The sequence below is a fragment of the Diabrotica virgifera genome, chromosome 5 (genome assembly GCF_917563875.1).
Source record: "Diabrotica virgifera virgifera chromosome 5, PGI_DIABVI_V3a".
NCBI lineage: Eukaryota > Metazoa > Arthropoda > Insecta > Coleoptera > Chrysomelidae > Diabrotica > Diabrotica virgifera.
This window is the reverse complement of record NC_065447.1, coordinates 163391745-163417804: the sequence shown is the minus strand read 5'-3', so window position 1 is coordinate 163417804 and position 26060 is coordinate 163391745. Positions and strand designations below refer to the sequence as shown.

The window sequence follows — 26060 nt, the reverse complement described above, 5'->3', positions numbered from 1 at the left end:
AGTCAATAATTTTGCCAATTCGGCAAAAAAATTATTTCTAAATAGTTAATAATTATTACTAAATAATTAGTAATTTTGCCAATTTCGGCAAAATTCTCAAAAAACAAAAAATTACCTTCTACAATCACTAGCCAGTTGTGTCGAGTTTAGGGAACGACTAGGTATAATCAAATACTATGGACGTCCATAGTATTTGGTATAATACATAATATTTTATAGCAAATGGAACAGTCCATTTATCATAAAGGGGAGGCCGTATTTATACTGGTATAAACCTTTTTAAAACTGTTAATAAATTATTGCTTTTGAAATATTTATACTCAAATTGTATTTTTGAACATCTTATTTATTTTATATAATAATTAAATTCACTATCAAATGTCATTGATGTTTTATTAATACTTAATTTAAAATTTAGTTTGACATTCACGAAGTGTCAAACTCAAATGTAAATAACCTATGCTTGGCAAATCGAGATTTTAAAAAAAGTAGCCTACTTTCTAATCAACCATTTGAGCTGACGTTTAGTGCGTCTGTAGGAGATAACCGGATTGTGACGTCACATTTTAGACTTTGAGCTCGATTATCTCGAAGACGGTTAGATATATCGAAATGGCGTTTTCAGATTTGGATTCAGAAGGCCAAACTACATAAGAATCCATCGATACACCTGCTCTAAGTATTGCAGGAGCGGCGACGCAATAACACACAGACTTTTGCAAATTTATAAACGAAAAGTTTTCGTTGAAAATTGGAGAGGACCACAAAAAAATCAAGTGGTGGATCTTAAAAGAAGAGAAGGAAGGCCTATTCAAGGCAAGAATAGAAGATAAAACGTGTTGAAACGTGAAAAAAAATCTTAATACAATTTGGGCGAAGATGGCCAATATTATTAGAGCTACACTATTGAAACACTAGGAAAATCGCCAGAAAAGAAGTTTGAGAATAAAAAAACCTAGTAGTTTTCAAACGAAGTTCAAGTAAAAATAAAAGAGAAAAGAAGATTATATAAAAAATTTAATGAAAAGTCCTTTATAAAAGATATAAAATTTATTAAAATTTTATACCTTTTAAAGTCCTTTTATTCCTTTTTATATCTTTTAAAGTCCTTTTTTTATACCTTTTATAAAATATTTTTCATTAAATTTTTTGTGATTGATGGTATACAGCCAGCTACAGGAAAATTATTTCCTTGTGGATTTTAGAAAATTATAAGTATAAATAGTGGCAAGAAAATAGGTCTGACCTTCAAAACTATCCGGTCGCTAAAAATCAAGCGAAAGTAGCAGTAGCAAAAGCTAAAGCAGATACAGAAGCATATACAAATCTATACGATCAACTTGATACCAGCGAAGAAGAAATGTATATAAAATAGCCAAATATAGATATAGAGCATAGATAGTAAAAATTTGAATCAGATTATAATGTATCCTAGATGAAGATAATAAAATAATAATTTACGAGAAGGATTGAAAAAGAGATGGAAAAAGTAGTTTGACAGTTCAATAAATGAGGAATTTAACAGAAAACTAGTTCAGTTAAAACGTAAGCAGTAACAGCAATGATCACCAAAATAACAAACGAGGAAGTGGTTCAAACACTTTAAAAAATAAAGAAAGGAAAATCAGTTGCTCCATAAGATATTCTTGGGAAAATGTGGCTCGCCATTAGAAGAAACAGGAACAAGTTGGCTAATAGGTTTATTTAATAGAATTATGGAAATTGGGCATTCCAGATGAATGGAGAAAGCAGTATATTAGTGTCTGTTTACAAACAACAGGAATATACATACCTTTGTAAAAACTACAGGGCCATAAAACTACTTAGTCACGCCATGAAAATATGGGACAGATTAATTCTTGATAGACGGATACATGAAGAAACCAAAATATCCGATAGTTAGTTTGGCTTTATGCAGGACAGATCAACAATAGATGCAATTTTCATTATGACAGTTGATGGAAAAATACAGGAATAAAGAAACAAACACTCATATGGTATCCATTAAGCATATGATAAGATCGCCTTTAACAGGTTTTGTGATGATATACGCTCTGAGCTTCGCTGGTGTCGCTCCTAGCGGTTATTAATTCAACTTTTACCGGTAATTTTTAAATTTATTATTTAATTATTATCGCTTAATATTTACAACGCAAAAAAGCAATTAAATTGTAATCGATTTTTTTAAGATTTTGCTAATCATTTTGACGTTCTATTGATAAAATATGAATTTCTTACTTCGGATACTTTCACAATTATTGTGTAGATGGCGCTAAGATTAATTTATAATTACATATTACGGAACATTAAAAAAACTTAAATTCAGTATTTAAGACGCAAGTATATTTAAGGTAAAAATATATACCACAGCTTTGACCAACTAATATTTTTTATAATTAATGTTTTTAATTTTAATTTTAAATTAATCACTTTGACATTTATGTCAAATTTCCGGTAAACGTTTACAGACTTGCCACTACTGGCGCTCGCGAATTTGTAAATATCCCCTCTACGTACGAGCTCACAGCGTATAGGTAGATAAAGGTGTCTCCGGTAAATATGTAAAAATTGTGAAAGATATGTATAAAGGAGTAACAATTAGTGTTAGGACAGATGTGAGGACCGATAAATTTCATATGAAAGTGGGATTGCACCCAGTTTCGATGCTTAGTAAGTACCTACTTTATTTATTCTCATTAGTTTTGGATCAGATAACAGCGAAACTACAGGGTGGCATTCCCTGGTGCTTAATATATGCTGATGATGTAGTATTAGTAGAAAATAGCGAAAGCGACTTAGAATAAAATCTGGAACAATGGGGACAAACTCTTGAGGAAAAAGGTTTAAAATTTAAATTTTTAAAAGTAAAGTTTTAAAATAATATCTTTGGATGGTGCAATGATTGTGAAAAGTAATAGTTTTAAATACCTAAGACGTGTATTACAGAGCAATGGGATTGGATGGATGAATCGGAAGGAAGCGAGTGGTGTGTTGTGTTGTGTGACAGAAAAATGCAAATGAAGCTGCAGGGAAAATTCTATAAAACAGCCATTAGACCAGCTATGATGTACACCTACGGAACTGAATGTTGGACAGTTAAAAATAAAGGAGAACAACGAATCCATGTAGCGAAAATGAGAATGCTTAGGTGGATGAGTGGGGTGACAAAAAAGGATAAAATTAATAATAAGTATATTACGGACAGTCTAGAGGTGGCATCGATTGATACCTAAATGAGAGAGAGCATAGGTTAAGGTGATTTGTTTATGTGCAGCGTAGAGACATTAATAATCTAATAGTAGTATGGTATAACTAGATCCAAACCCAGACATCCAAAGTGAAAGTTATCCTCCAACACCAAATTGTTCTATATAGTCCACATAATGTTCAGAAAAAGTCACACCTTTTGAGCGTCGGGTTTGGGAAGTAGAGGGGGGAGAAATCGGTAAATTCGTAGTTTTTTAAGTTTTTCGTCAATATTTCTAAAACTAAGCGGTTTAGCATGAACAACCTTCTATACAAAAATGTTCTACATTAAATTTGAAACAAAAAAGGCCCTATTCATAATCCTTCTAAAATAAACGGTTCCAAAGTTACGGAGGTAGTATAGTATAATTGGTCCAGAAAAGACCTAACCCAGACATCCAAAATAAAAGTTTTCCTCCAACACCAAATTGTTCTTATGGTCCATACATTGTTCAGTAAAAATTTACACAATTTTGAGCGTCCGGTTTGGGGGGGGGGGGGAGATGGGGGGAGAAATCAGTAAATTAGTAGTTTTTTTATGTTTTTCGTCAATATATCTAAACATATGCTTTAGCGTAAACAATGTTCTATACAAAAATGTTCTACATAAAATTTAAACCAAAAAAGGTCCTATACACAATGGTTATAAAATCAACGGTTCCAGAGTTACGGAGGGTGAAATGTGGAGGTTTTCGATACTTTTTATATTTTTTGGGCAATTTATAATATTTTTACTGATTGAAAAAAATTTTCTTTAACAGGATTTGCTATTTCAGTGACCGATGGTGTGTTAGTGATAAGCCCTTGAAGAAACGTCAACCTCACCACCCAAAATCATCATCAATTGCCCAAAAAATATAAAAAGTATAGAAAACCTCCACTTTTCACCCTCCGTAACTCTGAAACCGCTGATTTTATAACAAATATGTATAGTACTTTTTTGTTTTAAATTTTATGTAGAACATTTTTTTACAGAACATTGTTTGCGCTAAAGCATATTTTTAGAAATATTGACGAAAAACGTAAAGAAACTACTAATTTACCGACTTCTCCCCCATCTCCCCCCCAAACCGGACGCTCAAAATGGTGTAACTTTTTACTTAACAATATGTGGACCATATAGAACAATTTGGTGTTGGAAGAAAACTCTTACTTTGGATGTCTGGGTTAGGCCTTTTTTTGGACCAATTATACTATACTACCTCCGTAACTTTGGAACCGTTCATTTTAGAAGGATTATGTATAGGGCCTTTTTTAATAGGTAATTCATCAGTCTGTTTTTGTGATAATGTTTCGATTAGAGATTTGAACCATGTTTTCTTTGAATGCAAAATTAACGAGAGATATATAAATCAATTGTATTACAATTTACGACAAACACAAGTTCATTTTCCAATTAGTATAGAATATCTACTAAGTTGTCATAAAATGGAAATATTTAAATTACTCATAAACTACTTGAAAGAAACAAATATAGTCATTTGAGTCAGATAGGTGGGAATATAACAAAACTAATAAATTGAGGTAAAAATAAAATAAAAATCTGTGGCTAACGGACCAGCATCCAAGCCATTTTTTCACACACACACACACACACACACACACACACATATAGGGCCTTTTTTATTTCAAAGGACCCCGCACAAACCTTATGGAAAATAGGTCCCAGTGGATTTTGTTCATACTTTAAGAAAATACTCTTTGAAGCATCCTGATAAAAAGTTATGGGCACAACTCAATCGTATGAAGGATTTTCAAGATATAGAGGCCCAAATTGGGAAAATTATAAGATTTACGGGGTATTCCAATTCCGTGAGTTACTGGTTATTTGGCAACATGTAGAAGTTTGGATCAAGGAAAAGTACTAGTAGTCTATGATTTTTCCTGGCTATCCAATGGCTACCTTTACTTTGACCTTGACCTTCAACGGACGTCATCTTCTAGAGTTTCGAGGGTTTTCGGCATTTAATTGATGCAAATAAATTACTGGAGGGTTTTTTGAGGTCGCTGTACACGAATATGCCACCAGAACCGACTCCCGGAGCACTTGATTTCCAAGGTCAATGAAAGGGGCTCCTGGAGTTTCGAGGGTCTTTGGTACTACATTAATGCAAACGGATTAGTTATAGATTTTTGGGTTGCTGAACATAAATACGTGATCAGCACAGACACAGGAGCACCTGGTGCCTAAGACAGGTTATATTCTAGAGTTTAGGAGGAATCAAATGGATTACTCTTAGGTTTTTGGGGTTGCTGAACATGCATACACTATCAGATCCGACCCACGAATCACATTGTGCCTACGGCACAATGTGATCACGTATTCGTGTTCAGCAACCCCAAAAACCTATAATTAATCCGTTTGCATCAGTGTATTACCAAAGACCCTCGAAACTCCAGGAGCCCCTTTCATTGACCTTGGAAACCAGATGCTCCGGGAGTCGGTTCTGGTGGCAAATTCGTGTTTAGCGACCTCAAAAAACCCTCCAGTAATTCATTTGCATCAATTAAATGCCGAAAACCATCGAAACTCTAGAAGATGACGTCCCTTGCAGTGGCCCTGGCCACCACGTCATCCGGAGGGCAATTCTAATGGCATATTGGTGTTTTGCGATCTCAAAAACCCATGAGTAATCTGTTTATATCAATTTAATGCCTAAAACCCTCGAAACTCTAGAAGATGACGTCCGTTGAAGGTCAAGGTCAAAGTTAAGGTCGCCATTGGATAGCCAGGAAAAAATCTTAGACTACTAGTACTTTTCCTTGATCCAAACTTCTACATGTTGCCAAATAACCAGTAACTCACGGAATTGGAATACCCCGTAAATCTTATAATTTTACGAGTTTGGACCTCTATATCTTGAAAATCCTTCATACGATTGAGTTGTGCCCATGAGAACTTTTTATCAGGATGCTTCAAAGAGTATTTTCCCAAAGTATGAACGAATTCCACTGGGACCTATTTTCCATAAGGTTTGTGCGGGGTCCTTTAATGTAGAATATTTTTGTATAGAAGGTTGTTCATGCTAAACCTCATAGTTTTAGAAATGTTGAAGAAAAACGTAAAAAACTACGAATTTACCGACTTCTCCCCCCTCTCCCCCCCAAACCCAAGGCTCAAAAAGGTGTGACTTTTTTCTGAACATTATGTGGACCATATAGAACAATTTGGTGTTGGAGGATAACTTTCACTTTGGATGTCTGGGTTATGTCATTTTTGAATCAATTCTATCACACTAATAGTAAGATTTGCTGATCTGCGGATTGCTGGAAGGAGTAAGGGAGGAAGACTAGAGAATACCTACGGGGAGACCCTTAGGCAGGACATGTTGGTAAGGGAGATTGATATTGATATGACCAAAGATAGAGACTTAGGGAGAAATGTAATTACATCTGGCAGAAATTATAATGCTTAGATGAACAAGTGAAGTAAACAAATGAGTATCACTACCATTAAAACGTTAAAATTATTGCCAGGTTTCACATTTCTGCACCAGTATATTTTATTGCAAAGTTAGACTACATTATTAAAAAATGATTAATTACTTAATTAACCTAGTTACACTCACCTGAATACCAATGGGGAGGCCGTTCTTGCTAAATTTTACAGGACAATTGGTAACGGGCAATCCCAACGAATTAAAAATAGATAAATACGAAGAATCGAATACTTTCCGGTATATATCGCCGTGATAGTGAGCTTCGGCAGTAAAAGAAGGAATAATAAATACTCCATCTGTTCCGAGAATCTTGACAAAATCTGCTTTGAGCTCTTCCAACTTTTTAATACAATACTCTGTGGTAGATCTAGGCAGGTGGGTCGATAGTTTTCTTAACACTCCGTAGAGAATAGCAGTGAGTACTGATTTTGATCTAAACGTCATGTATCTGAACAGCTCTGTTATGGATCCTTCACCTCTTCCTGTGAACAAATTGTCGACGTCATCGATATCCAGTAACGATAGAGTTGACAATTCAGGAGCATGCTTCATTAGCGGGAGATCTATCTATAAAAACACAACATTTTTTAAAGAAATTCAGCATATAGGATTATTATTAAAGTTCTCTTTCGTAATGTATCATAGACTAAATTATAATCCCATGTAATAGTCCACATTACATCGTTCTTTTTAAAAAATGATTATAAAAGTCTTAAAAATGGTTTTAATTGCTTCGTTTGAGCAAGTCTACCACTTTCTGAAAAATTTCAGAGTGCAGGTTGGACGCGTTTCAGCGCGCCCCACGCCTAAACCTGTAGCTCTAGCGCGGTTAGGTTTTGTGATTGCAAAACTATTTATAATTTTTAATTTTAATCAAAAGATTATGCATTAGAATAAAATAAATTATTTTTGTCGGACAAAAAAGAGGGCGTGATCGTCGAGTCCGACACCCGCAAAATGTCACTCTAGCGTGGTACAGTTTTGTTACTACAAAACTCTTAATTTTCAATTGAAAGTATAGATAATTAATTACTAAAGATTGTCGATCTCTTGTCCGACAAATTTACAGCCTCGTTTCTTTAGTCGGACAACGTAAATATGTTTTGCGGTTACAAAATTTCGGACACGAATAACAAGTGATAAATTGGAGGGTCGTTTATCCAAATATAGCACTGTCCGACAAAAATTAGGTATCGGATAGCCAGTCCGAAAAATTAATTTCAAAACTTTTTATACCGTAACCGCCACACTACTAGACATATTGAGCTAATACAGCCCTGGACCCTTCACTTGTTTCACTGTTTATTTTTATGTCTAGTGACGTCTAGAACATCAGAAAATGTATAGAAACCGAATGTAAACATAGGCTAATTACTAGATTTTTCATATCCAAACAAAGCGTTGTCACGAAGCATCTAGACTAGAGGTAGGTGATTTATGATGATACCGACGAAGTACAAGTCGACTGCCACTGTTTAAAAAGAATTTCGTTTTTTAAACGCTTTTTTTTTACTTCAATAGTTTGCACCAAATCTTTAGACGTTAATTTGACTGACTTTTCTTCAATGCAAATAAATGAAAATTTGGAGACATATGCATTCGCGGGAACAATACACGAATAGTCAATAATTTTTTTTTATGTTTATTAATTATTTAAATAAAAAAAAAGAATGTGTGTACTTTGTAATATTTTTTTCATATTTTTTTATTATAAGTTTGCGTCATTTTTTTTGCCGGACAATTACTTTTTTAAAAAACAAGTTACACAAAAAAAGCAAACATTTCGCGAAATAAACATCAGATCGAAAAACTCAAAAATACGTGTTCATTATTTTTCAAAAATCTATGGAATGACACCAAACGCGACCACCCACTAAAGTGGGGTGAGGGGTTACTTGAAAATCTTAAATAGGACACCCCATTTTTATTGCAGATTTGGATTCCTTAGATAAAAATAATTAACCTTTATTCGAGACATTTTTTCGAATGATGGATAGATGGCGGAATCGGAAAAACCGATTTTTGAAAATGGAATAATATATTCAAAAATGGAAAATCCGCACTAAAATGGAAAACTTAACTTTTTTGGTTTTACGACCATATATTCACAACCCAATAGTTCCCCATGAAGCTTTAGTAACTGCAAATTTAGCATCTGAGGCTCTTAATGCAGCTTGACGGTGTGACAATACATATTTTGGTCCAATCGAGCCGTGTTTTGAGGAGCACAAGAATATTTTGTTGGTAATAGACCGACTCCTAGTTTCACTTTTTTTTTTTTAAGTTTTTCAATAATCAGTATAATAAAATAAGCAAGGATACGTTTTATGCTTTAAGCCATTCAAATGATTTATATCCCTTAACCACTGACATGCGGTGTGCCATGTTATTGTTAAACTTGTTTTATAAAAGATTCCTAGAACACCATGTGTGTACCTCAAGTGGTGTTTAATTGTACCTGCTCCCAACCTCTGCAGTTTTAGTATGGTTTAGTCTTTGAACTATGTTGGCGTAAAGTTTTCTTGCGGTATCACGTACGGCATCTCAGTGTGTACGTTTCTATAGTTAAAAGCAGTCCATTTTAGTCCGTTCTTTAACGGTAAAATATTGCAAAACCTCTAAATTTTAAAGAACCGCTTGGATTGACATGAAATTTGGTATACACATAGCTAACAAGTCAAAGAAAAAAAGTGATATTGTGCCGATATGTGCTTTTGCCCTGGGGGTGGTTTTCACCCCCTTTTGGGGCTGAGAAAATATTCGTCCAAAGAAAGTCGGAAATGGATAAATTGGCTAATTCTAAGTAACTTTTGTTCTATAGAGTTTTTTCACTAAGTCAATACTTTTCGAGTTATTTGGCAGTGAATATGTTCATTTTTTCAACAAAATAACCACGCTTTTAGACGGTTTTTCGCAAATAACTCAAATAGTAAGAATTTTGCCGAAAAAACATTCTTAACAAAAATATAGCCTGTAAAAAATTTTAAAAAATGGTGTATATATCACGTCTCTACACCTAGTAGAAACAGAGTTATAGCTGATGAAAAATAGGTTCATATTCGTCAAATTCCAAATGGAATACTTTAACGTGAATTAACCAAAAATGAAGCACATTTCGGGAAAACTCATTACAACTTATTTAAAGTGTTTAAAAAAAGCTTCATTTTTGTTTTATAAAAAAAATTCTAGCATCAAAATTAAACAAGTTACGCTCAAAATAAAGTTAGTCCGTTTTGGTTTTGGTAAAAAAATCGAGAAAATCACCCCCTGATTAGTATCTTAAATGAACTTAATCGTTACGACTTCACAAGTTTCTTGACTCGTGTATATATTGTTTATATGATCTGTAAGTTTCATCGGTTGAAAGTCCTTATTATTGAAAAGGCTGTAGGTAAAAGGAGTTGAACGAGTCACTGATCACGAATGTATGCAAATTTAGAAACACCAAATCTTAATCAATTTTTGTCTAACAGAAAAACAAAAAAATACGTGATATTCAGAAAAGCAAATCTAACTTTTTTTGTTTTTCGAGATTTTTGTTATCTCTAACAATTTTTAAGTTATTTTGAAAAAAGCATATTTTTCAAAATTTAAATTTTTAAAAATTTTACTTTGAAAGCAAATTTTTTCAAAAATAAGCACTTTGAATTGATGAAACTTACAGATCATATAAACACAACATAAGTAAAATAATTTGTGGAGCGGCAACGATTAATTTCATTTAAGTTGCTAATTAGGGGCTGGTCTTCCCGATTTTTTTTTGCAAAAACAAAAGGGACCAACTTTATTTTGAACGTAACTTGCTTAAATTTAATGCTAGAAACTTTTTGTAAAAACAGGAATAAAGCTTTTTTAAACGCTTTAAAAAAGTTTTAATGAGTTTTACCCAAAAAGTGCTTAATTTTTTGGATATTTCACGTCGAAATATTCTATTTGAAATTTGGTGAATATGAATATATTTTTCATTTGCTATAACTCTGGTTCTACGAGATTCAGAGACCTAACGCGTACATCATTTTTTTTACTTTTTTATAGGCTATATTTTTGCTCAGAACGTTTTTTCGGCAAAATACTTACTTTTTGAGTTATTTGCAAAAAACCGTCTAAAATGTGGTTATTTTGTTGAAAAATGAACCTATTCACTCGCAAATAACTCGAAAAGTGTTGACTTGGCGAAAAAGCTCTATAGAACAAAAGTTACTTAAAATTAGTCAGTTTACCCATTTCCGAACTTATTTTGGACATATATTTTTTCACCCCCAAGAGGGGGTGAAAGTCACCCCCAGGACAAAAGCACACATCGGCACAATATCACTTTTTTTCTTTGACATGTAAGCTATACGTATGCTAAATTTCATGTCAATCCAAGCGGTTCTTTAAAATTTAGAGCAAAAACCGTGAAAGAATGGACTATTTAGCGAACGGCTCCACGAGCGACAAGTTTACGCCAGCAGTAGCCGTAAAACGAATTTAAGGTTCCGCGAAACGGAATAGGAATAGCCGAACTGAACCGACTACAGGACTTGTGCGTAGTCGGTTCAGTTCGGCTATTCCTATTCCGTTCCACGGAACCTTAAGTTCGTTTTACGGCTACTGCTGGCCTAAACTTGCCGCTCGTGGAGCCGTTCGCTTAGTATTCTTTTGCTATTAGTATGGCAGCAAGTTCATCCAGTTATTCTACTTTTAAGTGATTTCAACATTATTTTACCATTCTTTAATTACCAATACTCTTTTTTTTTGTAATTCAGTTTATAAATATTTTTGTAAGAACCTCCACGATGTTTTTAATATTATGCGTGCGTTCATAATTTTCTTGAAAAAATTAGGTTTATTTTATTTGAAGCATTATTTTATTGTACAGATAGGTCTGGATCCCGCGTATGAAAAAAAAGTTGATTAATAGCAAGCTAAAAATTTGTTAATAGCTTAAGGGTGTCTAGTCGGATAAACTTTTATATATGGGAACACTGGAACAGGGGCAGTTTTAATTGTGGAACAGGTTAAAAATTTGGAACGGTCAGACCACGAAAACGGCACATTTATTTTGTCCGACAGAATAGACTTAAACTCTCCGAACAGAGATTAAACTCTCATGCAAAAATCAGACTGCTATTTATCACCTGTCATAATTCCTGTCATTTGAAATATTCTACATGTTCCACTCATTAAAACGCCCATTTGGTGATAAATAGCAGTCTGATTTTTGCATGAGAGTTTAATCTCTGTTCGGAGAGTTTAAGTCTATTCTGTCGGACAAAATAAATGTGCCGTTTTCGTGGTCTGACCGTTCCAAATTTTTAACCTGTTCCACAATTAAAACTGCCCCTGTTTCAGTGTTCTCATATATCAAAGTTTATCCGACTAGACACCCTTAACCTTTTAAAAAATTTTCAGCTTGCTATTAATCAACTTTTTTTTCATACGCAGGATCCAGACCTAAGAAGTGTGAAGAATAATTCTATAGTTGATGTAAAAAACAAATACAGTAATGTAAGACAAATTCATATTGAAAACAAAGGAGAATGGGCAACGGTATGACATACCTCATGTCAGAGTCTATGTCCCGAAACATCCAAGTCAGTAGTCAAGGGATATTTATAAAAATATAATTCCATGTTACCAAAGAACGGCAGTTCTCGCCAGTGGCGCACATCCACACTCCCCTACACGCGACACTATATACAGGGTGGTTCATCTTATTCGCCTCGGTCTCTGTACGGAAAACCACTTGATATTTTAAACAAATTTCTTCACAGAAATATACAGGGCCTTTAATAATATAATCTAAAAATAATGTTAATTATACAGGGTGCTCCAAAAAAGAGTGGTATATAAAAGTTTTATTTTTTCTTATGGAATGCCCTATATCTGATGACATTACTGAATTGACTTTAAAAAATAAGCTTTACTTTCATAAGGGTTCCCTATACCTAAATACAGGGTGTTTTGATTTATTTCGATTTTTATGAAAATGTAAGGTTATAGATAAAAATAAATATCTACGAATCTAAGAATCAGTAACAAATTCTTTCTTGGATCTTAATAATAGTCTATTTAGCATACTTAAACAGATGCTTACTGCTACAAAATTTCTTACAGGGTGGTCAAAATATGAGATTGTTCTATTAACAAATTCAAGCTGTAATAACTTACTTATTTTAAATGGAACACCCTGCATATTACTAGTCTATCGCGTAGAAAATTTACTTAGCTTTCAATTCATATTAGGGTTTCCTATACCTATCTTTTACAGGGTGGTCAAAATATTAGATTGTTCTATTAACAAATTCAAGCTGTAATAACTTACTTATTTTAAATGGAACACCCTGTATCTTAGTAATCTATCGCGTAGAAAATTTACTTTGCTTTCAATTCTTATTAGGGTTTCCTATACCTATCTTCCTTCATTTTTTAAATATTTAAAGATTTTCTAATTTGTAAGCTTTAAAAATTAGAATTAAGTACCTATGTCGTGGTTATGTATAACACATCACCAACACCGGCAATCTCTTAAATATTTTAGTCAAGATACTTTAGTTAATAAAATTCATATTTTTATCATTTAATCACACACATTGTTCTTATTTTAAATGACATACTCGATATTCTATTCTTTATAATGGAAGATATTTAAAATCTCTTCAATTCCATGTAAACATTCTCAATACACATGTTATTCTGGAAATGTAAATTCCCATGTTATTCTGTAAATACCCATTTTTACATATTTTTGTACAATAGGCTCGTTTTCGTCATTGCATTTAATTGTTTGTAATTGCGATTCAAAGATTCAAACAAAAAGTGGTGTTCTTAAATTTACTTAATAACCGTTGGTTTAAGATATGGAAAATACTTATACGGAATGAAATATAATTTAAATATCTTCCAGAATACGGCATCTAATATAGGGTATGCAGTTAATATAAACATAATATTCAATGTCACATGTAGGCCAAAATCAACTAAAAAAATACAACACTCTGTGTGATTACATGATAGCAATGAAAATTTTATTATTAACAGTATCATGTCTAAGTATATTGCCGGTGTTGGTGATGTTGTTGTACATGTAACCACGACATATTTACTTAATTCTAATTTTTAAAGCTTACAAATTAGGAAATCTTTAAATATTTAACAAATGAAGGGAGATAGGTATAGGACACCCTAATAAGAATTGAAAGCTAAATAAATTTTCTACGCGATATACTAGTAAGATACAGGGTGTTCTATTTAAAATAAGTAAGTTATTACAGCTTGAATTTGTTAATAGAACAATCTAATATTTTGACCACCCTGTAAAAGATAGGTATAGGAAACCCTAATATAAAATGAAAGCTAAGTAAATTTTCTATGCGCTAGACTAGTAATATATAGGGTGTTCCATTTAAATTAAGTAAGATATTACAGCTTGAATTTGTTAATAGAACAATCTCATGTTTTGACCATCCTGTAAGAAACTTTGTTGCAATAAGCATCTGCTTAAGTATGTTAAATAGTCAATTATTAATATCCAAGAAAGAATTTGTTACTGATTCTTAGATTCGTAGATATTTATTTTTTTCTAAAACCTTACATTTTTATAAAAATCGAAATAAATCAAAACACCCTGTATTTAGGTATAGGGAACCCTTATAAAAGTATAGCTTATTTTTTAAGGTCAATTCAATAATGTCATCATATATAGGGCATTCCATAAGAAAAAATATAACTTTGATATACCACTCTTTTTTGAAGCACCCTGTATAATTCACATTATTTTTAGATTGTGGTATTAATGGCCCTGTATATTACTGTGAAGAAATTTTTTTAAAATATCCAGTGGTTTTCCGTACAGATACCGAGGCGAATAAGATGAACCACCCTGTATACACGAAATTTTCGATTTTCTAAATCTGACTAAATTGAAAATTGGGCCAACTCCCATCTTAATGTTCAGGAAAAGACTCACCCATTCATATGTCAACCATCCATTTTGGTCTACGGGTGTGGATTTTACGGCCTTCCTATTTAGGGTCTGTTTTTCGTTTTCGTCCCCAAAACTCCCAAAAACTTCGAAAATTTAACTCCGACCTTTGCGGCTTCCGATAGTAGTACTGATCATTACCTTTCTAACACCTTGTCTAAATTTGAAAATCGGTTATACCATTCAAAAGTTACCGAGCTCAGAAATATGACTGAATTTTTATTTAAAAAAGGGAAATAGCCCAATAAATGACCGTTTTGGAGTGTAATTTCCAGGGGCAACTCCGAATTGCATGAAAATTTGGATTTAGGTTCTACTTACCCTCCACTTCAAAGTTGAATTTGTGCCGTTGGTTGCTTTTACTTGGGGGGTGCCATTTACCCCTTCTCGGGGGTGAAAAACGCGTGTTTAAAATAAGGCCGGAAATGGATAAATTGACTTATTTTAAGCACCTTTTGTTCTATAAAGTTTTTTACGTAAGTCAATACTTTTCGAGCTATTCGCGATTTAAAATGTTGATTTTTCGACAAAAAAACTACGTTTTCAGACGGTTTTTCCCAAATAACTCAAAAAGTAAATATTTTATCGAAAAAAATATTTTTAGTAAAAGTGTAGCCTATAAAAAAAAAGAAAAAAATAGTGTACCAGTAAAGTCTACAAATTGAGTAGAAGCAAAGTTGTAGCGCATGAAAAATACGTTCTTATTCGTCTAATTCCAAATCGAATAATTCAACGCGAAATCACCGAAGAAAGAAGCGTTTTTCGGGAAAACCTTATTAACATTTTTAAAGTATCGAAAAAAAGCTTATTATTTGTTTTTTACAAAAGTTTACAGCATCAAAAATAAACGAGTTACACTGAAGAAAAAGTTGGCCCCTTTTTTTGGTAAAAAAAATCGTGAAAACCTCCCTCTATTTAGCACCCTAAATGAAATTAACCGTTTGGCTTTACCATCTATTTTAACTGTATGTGTATTGTTTATATGATCTGTAAGTTTGATTGGTTTGAAGTGCTTATTTTTGAAAACATTTGGTTTTACAGTAAAAAAAAAAAATTCTAAAAATTTTTGAAAAATTTCATTTTTTCAAAATAACTTAAAAGGTATTAGTGATAAGAAAAATCTTAAAGAGTAAAAAAATGTAGGTTTTGCTATTATAAATATGCTAGTTTCATTTTGTTTCTCCGTAAGACAAAAATTGGTTAAGATATGGCTGTTCAAAATTTGCATACACTCGTGATTAGTGATCCATTCAAGTTTTCTCAATTATAACCCTTTCAAAAATAAACACTTTAAACTGGTGAGACTGACAGATCATATAAAAAATAGATAGCTAATAGTATAGTATAGTTGATCCAAAAGATGGCATAACCCAGACATCCAAAGTGAAAGTTATCCTTCAACACCAAATTGTTCTATATGGTCCACACAATGTCCAGAAAAAAGTCACACCATTTTGAGCTTCGGGCTTGGGGGGGAGAGGGGGGAGAAATCGGTAAATTCGTAGTTTTTTAAGTTTTTCGCCAATATTTCTAAAACTATGCGGTTTAGCATGAACAACCCTCTATACAAAATTGTTCTACATTAAATTTGAAAGAAAAAAGGCCCTATGCATAATCTTTCTAAAATGAATGGTTCCAAAGTTACGGAGGTAGTATAGTATAACTGGTCCAAAAAAAGACCTAACCCAAACATCCAAAGTAAAAGTTTTCCTCCAACACCAAAATGTTCTATATGGTCCACATATTGTTCAGAAAAAGGTTACACCATTTTGAGCGTCCGGTTTGGGAGGGAGATGGGAGAGAAGCCGGTAAATTAGTAGTTTTTTTACGTTTTTCGTCAATAATTCTAAAACTATGCTTTATCGTAAACAATGTTATATACCAAAATGTTCTACATGAAATTTAAAATAAAAAATGTTCTATACATAATTGTTATAAAATCAACGGTTCCAGAGTTACGGAGGGTGAAAAGTCAAGGTTTTCGATACTTTTTATATTTTTTGGGCAATATTTAAGATATAACTATACCAAAAACCCAGACATCCAAAGTGAAAGTTATCCTCCAACACCAAATTGTTCTATATGGTCCACATAATGTTCAGAAAAAAGTCACACCATTTTGAGCGTCGGGTTTGGGGGGGAGAGGGGGGAGAAATCGGTAAATATAAAAAGTATCGAAAACCTCCACTTTTCACCCTCCGTAACTCTGGAACCGTTGATTTTATAACAATTATGTATCGAACCCTTTTTGTTTTAAATTTTTTGTAGAACATTTTTCTATAGAACATTCCTTACGCTAAAGCATAGTTTTAGAAATATTGACGAAAAACCTAAAAAAACTACTAATTTACCGACTTCTCCCCTATCTCCCCCCCAAACCGGACGCTCAAAATGGTGTAACTTTTTACTGAACAATATGTGGACCATATAGAACAATTTGGTGTTGACGGAAAACTTTTACTTTGGATGTCTGGGTTAGGCTTTTTTTGGACCAATTATACTATACTACCTCCGTAACTTTGGAACCGTTCATTTTAGAAGGGTTATGCATAGGGCCTTTTTTATTTCAAATTTAATGTAGAACAATTTTGTGTAGAGGATTGTTCATGCTAAACCGCTTAGTTTTAGAAATATTGACGAAAAACGTAAAAAACTAAGAATTTGCAGATTTCTCCAACCTCTCCCCCTCAAACCCGACGCTCAAAATGGTGTGACTTTTTTCTGAACATTATGTGGACCATATAGAACAATTTGGTGTTGGAGGATAACTTTCACTTTGGATGTCTGGGTTTGGGTCTAACTCTACCATACTATAAGTAAATTGTTTGTAAAACGGTAGCGATTAATTTCATTTGGGGAGCTAAACACAGCGAGATTTTCATGATTTTTTACAAAAAAAAAAAGAGGGCCAACTTTATTTTGAGCGTAACTCGCTTATTTTGAATGCTAAAACTTTTGTTAACAACTAAAACAAAGCTTTTTATAAACACTTTGAAAAAGTTTAAATGGGTTTTTCCCGAAAAGTGCTTAATTTTTCGGTGATTTCACCTTGAAATATTCGATTTGGAATTAGACGAATAAGAACGTATTTTCCATGAGCTTCAACTTTGTTTTTATTTTATTGATAGACTTTACTGATATACCATTTTTTTGAGTTTTTTATAAGCTACACTTTTGCTAAGAATATTTTTTTGGATAAAATATTTACTTTTTGAGTTATTTGCGAAAAACCGTCTGATTTCGTAGTTTTTTGTCGAAAAATCAACATTTTCAATGGAAAATAACTCGAAAAGTATTGACTTACGTAAAAAACTCTATAGAACAAAAGTTGCTTAAAATCAGTGAATTTATCTATTTCCTGTCTTATCTTGAACGTATGTTTTTTCACCCCCGAGAAGGGGTGACTGTCACCCCCCAAGTAAACGCAACCAACGGCACAATTTCAACTTTGAAGTGGAGGGTAAGTAGAACCTAAATCCAAATTTTCATGCAATTCGGAGTTGACCCTGAAAATTACACGGTATCGCCGAATTGCCCGTTCATTTACTGGGCTAAAAATGTTTGTCGATATGTATGTATGTATGTCGTGTGTATGTGGAAAAGTCAAACCGATATGAATTCTTTTTCTGTGTTTGAAGAGGGGGCCAGGGCCGATTCAGAACCGATGTAGTTTGTGACTTTTGACCACCCATAAGCCAGCTATAGGACTTGGTAGGTACAAAATGGCATATTTTTGGGGGTATATATCTTCGGTTCAAGAAGAGACAGGAGAACAGCAAATAAACCAAATCAATAGTATTGAGTTAAGCTTTCAAATGGTGTCTAAGCCGCCAGGATCAGACATACACACGGCTCAGTATAGCCGAAAAACTGAAAAACTAAACTTTGAAAATTTTGGTTTTTCGACAATTACTCAACATTTCAACCTACGAATTGCGCCAATAACTGAGCGTTTGTAGAAGAACTCTAGGCGAATCTAACGGTGTATACCTCATATCCAGGAAAATTCGAATTTTTAAGTTATAGGCTTCATAAATATGATCAAATCTATTTCTTATGGGAAAAACGGGTTTTCAAGCTCAATAATTCCTGTAATAGCTTCAGTTATCATACTTGACTTTAGATTCATCAGATACTACTTGTTAATACGTTTCAAACTCATGTTTAGTGATCAAAATCGGTTAAGCCGTTTAGAAGTTATTAAGGTACAAAAGTATAATCCAATTAACGATTATTCCCTATATGTTTATGTAGTTGTAGTGGCTACGACGCTAAATTTGATCTGGCAACGGGCAATTCGAGTTCATTTACCGGCCATCCCAATATTTTTTTTCAATCTATTTCGAATAGAAAAACATTCTAGTGTACATTCGATGGAGACTAGATCATTTGGGAGATAATGCGACAAAGGCGACTATTTATAAAGCTTAACATGTAATCTAGAAACATTGCATTTAACTTCATACATTTAATTTATAAATAACTTTGAAAAACTCCTGATACAAGAATAAAAAACCGCTAAACGCCGTAAAAATGACTGGCGCAAACAATATTCCAGCTACAAAAGATCTGATATGAATATTACGTGGCGCGAAAATGTATTTTCATTTTGATGCAAAACAAAATTCTAGTTTTATTTTAAAAGATTTTTCCATAATATTTGCTAAATTTGAAGTAAAACGCGCCACAAAAGAGTAACTTTGATACAGTTTGAATTTTGAAACTCTTTTATGGCGCGTTTACTTCAAATCTTGCAAACATTATGGAAAAATCTTTTGAAATAAAACTAGAATTTTGTTTTGCATCAAAATGAAAATACATTTTCGCGCCACGTAATATTCATATCGGATCTTTTGTAGCTGGAGTATTGTATGCGCCACTCATTTTTACGGCGTTTAGCGGTTTTTTATTCTTGTATTAAGTATAATACAACTAAAATAATCTACTAACCTTTTCAGCATTAGTGTGACAGATTTGTTCTAAATGTTCTATAACATTATATATCGCCTCCAAACATTCCTCATTCACTTTGCCTGTCAGTGCTGACTGAATGTCGTCTACATAAAATACTCTTAATTCCTTGACATCTACCTAAAATGTAAAGTAATAAGTCATATGCCATATTATATACTATATTATACAGTGCTCTTCAGATAAAACTATCCACCTTAAATAATTTTGAACCACTGATTTTTAAAAGAAAAAAACGCAAAAACACGTCAAATAATACTTGAAGGGAGAGGAATTATGCCACATTTAAGCTTGCCGGGAAAGGCACCCTCTCACCCCCCGTATCATCCCTTATTTTTTTTAATTACTACCCCCTTTTTATTTCATATTTGTGTCCTCTTTGCACTGATTTCAAAAATGTATAACACCTAATGCTTAAAGTGATCAGTTTATGAGAAAAATAAAAACAATAGCAACAAAACTGTATTGAAAAAAAATATCTTTTTAACAATTTTATTACATACAAACCTTTAGAATAACCATTTCACTACCAAAAATTTTAACAATTATTATTCAAAATGACTTTTAAAAGCTTGAATAATTATTTTTAAAATTTTTGGTATATAGTGAGATGTTCACTATAAATGTTATAGAATTAAAAATAATTTTTATTCAATCCAGTTTTCTTGCTTTTGTATTTATTTTTCTCATAAACTGATCACTTTAAGCATTAAGTGTTATACATTTTTGAAATCATTACAGAGAGGAGAATCCAAATATGAAATAAAAAAAGGGGGTACTAATTAAAAAAAATAGGGATGATACGGGGGGTGAGAGGGTGCCTTTTCCGGCAAGCTTAAATATGGCATAATGTCTCCCCCTTCAATTATTATTTGACGTGTTTTTGCGTTTTTTTCTAAAAATCAGTGGATCAAAAAGTATTTAAGGTGGATAGTTTTATCTGAAGAGCACTGTATATCATACTTATTGTAATGAAATAACTACGCTACAAGACAGACATGATCTGTTTAACATGCACACAAAATATAAAAGAAGTTACAGGGGAACCAGAAAACTCAAATATATCGCACTACCAAAGATGACAACAAGTTGATAACTAATTAAAAAGAAGAGTACGGAGTATGGACCAAATATAGGCATAAGCGTCCCTTACACGATCAGTATTATTGACAGTATTTGCAAGTAATGACAGTATTTTTTACCGTGTAATGAAACAGTGAAAAATAGTGATGTGATATTGACGAAATATCTAGATAATATGTATTCTGATATTTGCCGTTAGTATTATAAAAGTAGAGGGGATACTGAGAGTATTACTGATCATCAGTAATATTGATCGTGTAAGGGGCGGAATAGAGAAACTATTAATAGTCTAGTAAAATAAGATTACACTACATGTAAATCAAAATGTAAATTCGTACAGGTTGGAACAAATTTTATATCAAAGTTTAGGTGAGTACAAAACATATTTTCAAGAAAATATCCAAATCATATAAGGGGATCATTGTTTAAATAATTAAAAAGGGGTCATTTTTGCACAATATTTACTTTTTTAACTGCTGAGGTCATTTACATTTTAATGAAGGTCTTTAGGGTTTTTTCTACAAAGCTGAAGGACAAATATTTCACCTAAGACTTACTAAATTAAATTTGACCCCCAATTTATTTAAATAAATATATATAAAATTTTAAAATCAAATTTGCAAAAAAATATTTTTTGCGTTTTAAATAAGCACTATAAATTATTTTATTTAATAAAAGAAGTTGTGCTATATTACCAGTATTAAGCAAAACATATTGGTTAAAAAATATTTAATAATTTATGAGATATTTCATTTGTTTATCAAATGTTACTATATTTTCAATTGCAAAAAACGCGGTTCTTATCAAAAGAATATAATACTGTGTAAAACCTCGTTACTTTTATTTTTATGTATATTTTCGACAAATGTATTAATTAATTCAAATTTCTATTTATCTACCCTCTAAAATGACATTTGAAAATTGTTCTAATTTGTTTATAATTTGTTTTCTTAATAACGTCACGGGGATTAAATATTTTGGAATGCTGTTCCGATAATCCGGTTCCTGGGAATTTTTCACTTATTAACAAATTTTTTTTGTCGTTTTTTCTTCTTCTTTTTTTCCTTATAGTAAAAGATATAGTTTTGCTTATAGAGGGGCTTTCATTAAGAATGACCAATCTCTGAGTTGTCGATTATAGACCTTAAAATATTAAGATGTAACTAAAATCACTTCAATAAAATATGGCTCCTTATTGAGTTACAGGGTGTTTTATTTAAAAATTTAAAAATTATTTTTGCTCAGTATTTTAAAACTATTCGACATATCCTTTTCATACTTGGTAGAAAGTGTAGGTACCATACACCCTATAAAATTATGTTAAATACAGGTTTCCGGCTATTACCAGAGGCGTACGACAGGCGGACAGGGGAAAGCAAATGGTTGACCTTTCCCAAATTCTTCGTCACTGGCGAAATTGACATTTTAGCGCAATTTTTAGATTCTCCCATACTCTCAATGTAAATAACTTACTTTTCACTGGTAACGATAAAGTCATTAGTTTTCGAGATATTTGCAGTTAAACATGTAACGGCACAGTTATTTTATTTTGATTAAGGTTTTGTGCCGCTTAATTTTTAATTTCAAATATCTCGAAAGCTAATGATTTTATCGTTAAGACTGAAGAGTATATTATTCATTCTTAACGATAAAATCATTAGTTTTTGAGATATTTGAAACTAAAAATTAAGCGGCACAATATATTAATCAAAATAATTAAATATCTGTGCCGTTACATGTTTAACTTCAAATATCTCGAAAACTAATGACTTTATCGTTACGAGTAAAGAGGATGTTATTTACATAGACAGTATTGGAGAATTTAAAAATTGTGCTAAAATGGCCATTACACCAGTGACGTAGAATTTGGGAAGGGTCGACCATTTGCTTTCCCCTGTCCGGTCCGCCTGTCGTACGCCTCTGGTAATAGCCGGAAACCTGTATTTAACATAATTTCATAGGGTGTTTAGTACCTACACTTTCTACCAAGTATGAAAAGGATATGTCGAATAGTTTTAAAATACTGAGCAAAAATAATTTTTAAATTTTTAAATAAAACTAAGTAACTCAATAAGTAGCCATATTTTATTGAAGTGATTTTGGTTAAATCTTAATATTTTGAGGTCTAGAATCGACAACTCAACATTGGACATTCTTAATGAAACCCCCTCTATAAGCAAAACTATATCTTTTACTATAAGAAAAAAAAAAGTAGAAGAAAAAACGACCAAAAAATATTTTTAATTAGTGAAAAATTCCCAGGAACCCGATTATCGGAAGAGCATTTCAAAATGTTTAATCCCCGCGACGTTATTAAAAAAATAAATTATAAACAAATTAGAACAATTTTCAAATGTCATTTTAGAGGGGAGTTAAATTGAAATTTGGATTTGTCAATACATTTATCGAAATCATACATAAAAATAAACGTAATGAGATTTTAAGCAGGTTTATATTCTTTTGGTAATAACCGCGTTTTTGCAATTGAAAATATAGTAACAATTGATAGACAAATTAAATATCTCATAAATTATTAAATATTTTTTAACCAATTTTTTTTGCTTAATACTGGTAATATAGGGTAACTTCTCCTATTAAATAAAATAAATTTATAGTGCTTATTTAAAACGAAAAAAATATTTTTTTGCAAATTTGATTTTTAAATTTTATATATAATTATTTAAATAAATAGGGAGTCAAATTTAATTTATTAAGTCTTAGGTGAAATATTTGTCCTTCAGATTTGTAGAAAAAAACCCTAAAGGCCTTCATTAAAATGTAAATTACCTCAGCAATTAAAAAAGTAAATATTGTGCAAAAATGACCCCTTTTTAATTATTTAAACAATGATCCCCTTATATGATTTGGATACTTTCTTGAATTTTTTTTTGTACTCACCTAAACTTTGATATAAAATTTGTTCCAACCTGTACGAATTTACATTTTGATTTTTTTTTATTTTATTAGGCTATAATGGGAATAAACCTGAATATAGCCCACCTATAATGAAAGGTGGAATTGTTAAGGCCCAAAAAAATATAATAACGAGTAACGAGTATATAAATACAGATAATATAATAGACATACTAGCAGAGGTTTTCAACAAAATATTTTAAGCAGGAGAACTACGAAAAGATAAACGGCTAAAATCGATTTTAATACCAATCTTACCATAGAGTAATGACATTAAAAGGACATCTGTAGGACCAATGCGGAAATGACCGATACTCAATAGGTGGAGAGAACTGAAAGAGGCCTATATTTGGAAATACTTAGGAATACAAAAAAGTCTTAAATAATATGCTCCTTTTGATGCAATATATGCCTTACAGATTTTGACTCTTCTGTCAATTTTCTTACACGTATGTTCATAAAACACAATGAACATATCCGTTAAATATGCATTCTACTTACTGGCTCGTCCAATCTTAGTTTGTTTCTAAAATTTGGTTCTGAAATAACTTGTAGCAATAGCTTCAGATCTCCTGCGTATCTCGACATAGGTCCTAAGGTAAAGGCAGCTTTCCATACGTCCTCATGCTTACAGCTGGGATAATGACCAACACTAGAGACCGTCCCCGGAGTCGGCTTATGGCCCCAAACGCCACAAAAGTGTGCGGGAAGTCTTAGCGATCCAGCTATGTCAGATCCAATGCCTATAATAGATCCGGCAGTGGCCAGAAGGCTAGCCTAAAAAAAAACAATCAGTGTCACCTACATTTAACAAATGGACCAGGCAACACTCCTTATGGAAAAGTGGTCCCGGTCAAATTTGATGAAAGTTTGGTCAATGATACTTCTTGATGTGTAGATTAAAAAAGTCCATGGCACCTGGGTCTGAATAACTACTATTCTCGAGTTACTTATTCTGAAGTTATTGGATTCGAGTGCCCGGTTTACGTTAAGTGCACTAATTTACGGCCAAGTGAACGAAAATATTTATTATTAGAAGAAGAGAAACTCATGTTCTTCATACATACTTGCGTGTTGTATATGAATTCGTGGTCAAAAATAGTTGGATCGTATTTTAGTCTTCAGAAAACCTCCGAAAAGTCTTCAGAAAACTAAAGAAGTGCGGTATAAAAGGTGCTGCTGGATCGATATAAGCATTATCATGTTTTCATGAATGCTACTCAGTTATGGAATACCAGCAAAACTACAGTTCCGCCTTATCTTTAGAAAACTACTAAACAGTGGCGGATCTATGGAGGTAATTCCACTCGTAACATGTTCCAGAATAATTAAAGAAAAAATTGTTGAAACATAAAAAATACATTAGTTGACATGAAACTTTTGCCGCATATCAGATATAAGACAGGTAGAGAACATGGACTTGATTTCAATACAAAAAAAACAAAGTAAATGGTAGTTTGTAAATGCTAAATATTAATTACAATTGTCTATGGAAAAATCGGGTTTAAATCTAAATCATCTTCGACTATTCGTATGTTAACATTTTGCTGATTTCGGTTAGATGCATCATACGTCGTGTTAACTAGCGACCTATCAGGATACTTAACATTGGGTTGATGTCATGCAAAGCCTAAAAACCATAACACACTGGTGATATGAGCACAAGTACCTACAGTTCTCGCACCAGATTGACAGGTACAGTAGTACCCGTTAATCGGTTCTTCTACAGGCTCATCTTCATAATTATCTTCCTATCAACCGTATAGGAAATGAATACTTGGTGTTTTGTAGCTTGCCGAAACCTAGAAAATACTCGAACTCTTATGAATCCCGGTTCATCCATATTGTCATCAATTTGAAACTCTTCGTTATTTTTTCTTACTATTTTATCTTGTATGTAAGATGGTGCCAGTTTAATTTGATATATCCCAATCGTAAGGTCTTTTAGGTAGTCTAAGTCGAAAACAGGAAAGTTAGCAAAATCATGATTATGAAGCCTTCTCTATTGACCATTTCTTCTATATGATTATACCTAAGTATGAATATTATAGTTGTTATAAAAATAACCCTACAAAATTATTCTCCATAATATTTTGTATTAAAAAGCTCATCATCATTGGCTGTAGAACCCCTGGTGGACCTCGGTCTGTTCGAGAATCAGCTTCCATTCCATTCTATCCTCCGCCTTGGTTTTCCAATTTCGTACTCTTAACACCCGTAACTCATCTTCTCTGGTCCTTAAATCGTACTCTGGGCCATGGGCGCCCATACCCATGGGCAGGGGGGCCGTGACCCCCTGGCTTTTCGGGTGCTTTGAATTATATATGTCATATATATGTCTTCACGTTTGCCACCCCCCTAAAAATTTTTATATGGGCGCCCGTGCTCTGGGCTTACGTCTTTTCGTCACACTATCCGCTCTTTGGTTATAAATGTGTTTT

General features: G+C 32.6%; 1 protein-coding gene across 5 annotated transcripts in view; it reads right to left on the bottom strand.

Annotated features, from left to right (window-relative positions):
- Positions 1 to 26060, bottom strand: part of LOC114334979 (fatty-acid amide hydrolase 2-B) — a 328905-nt gene that overhangs the window by 10691 nt on the left and 292154 nt on the right. For all 5 annotated transcript variants that reach the window (XM_050651630.1, XM_050651631.1, XM_050651629.1 and 2 more), the window contains 3 exons: positions 24121 to 24396; positions 19603 to 19743; positions 6816 to 7253 (listed from right to left, as the gene is read on the bottom strand). In XM_050651630.1, the coding sequence (XP_050507587.1) occupies positions 6816 to 7253; positions 19603 to 19743; positions 24121 to 24396 (855 nt within the window). The remainder of the gene's footprint in view (positions 1 to 6815; positions 7254 to 19602; positions 19744 to 24120; positions 24397 to 26060) is intronic.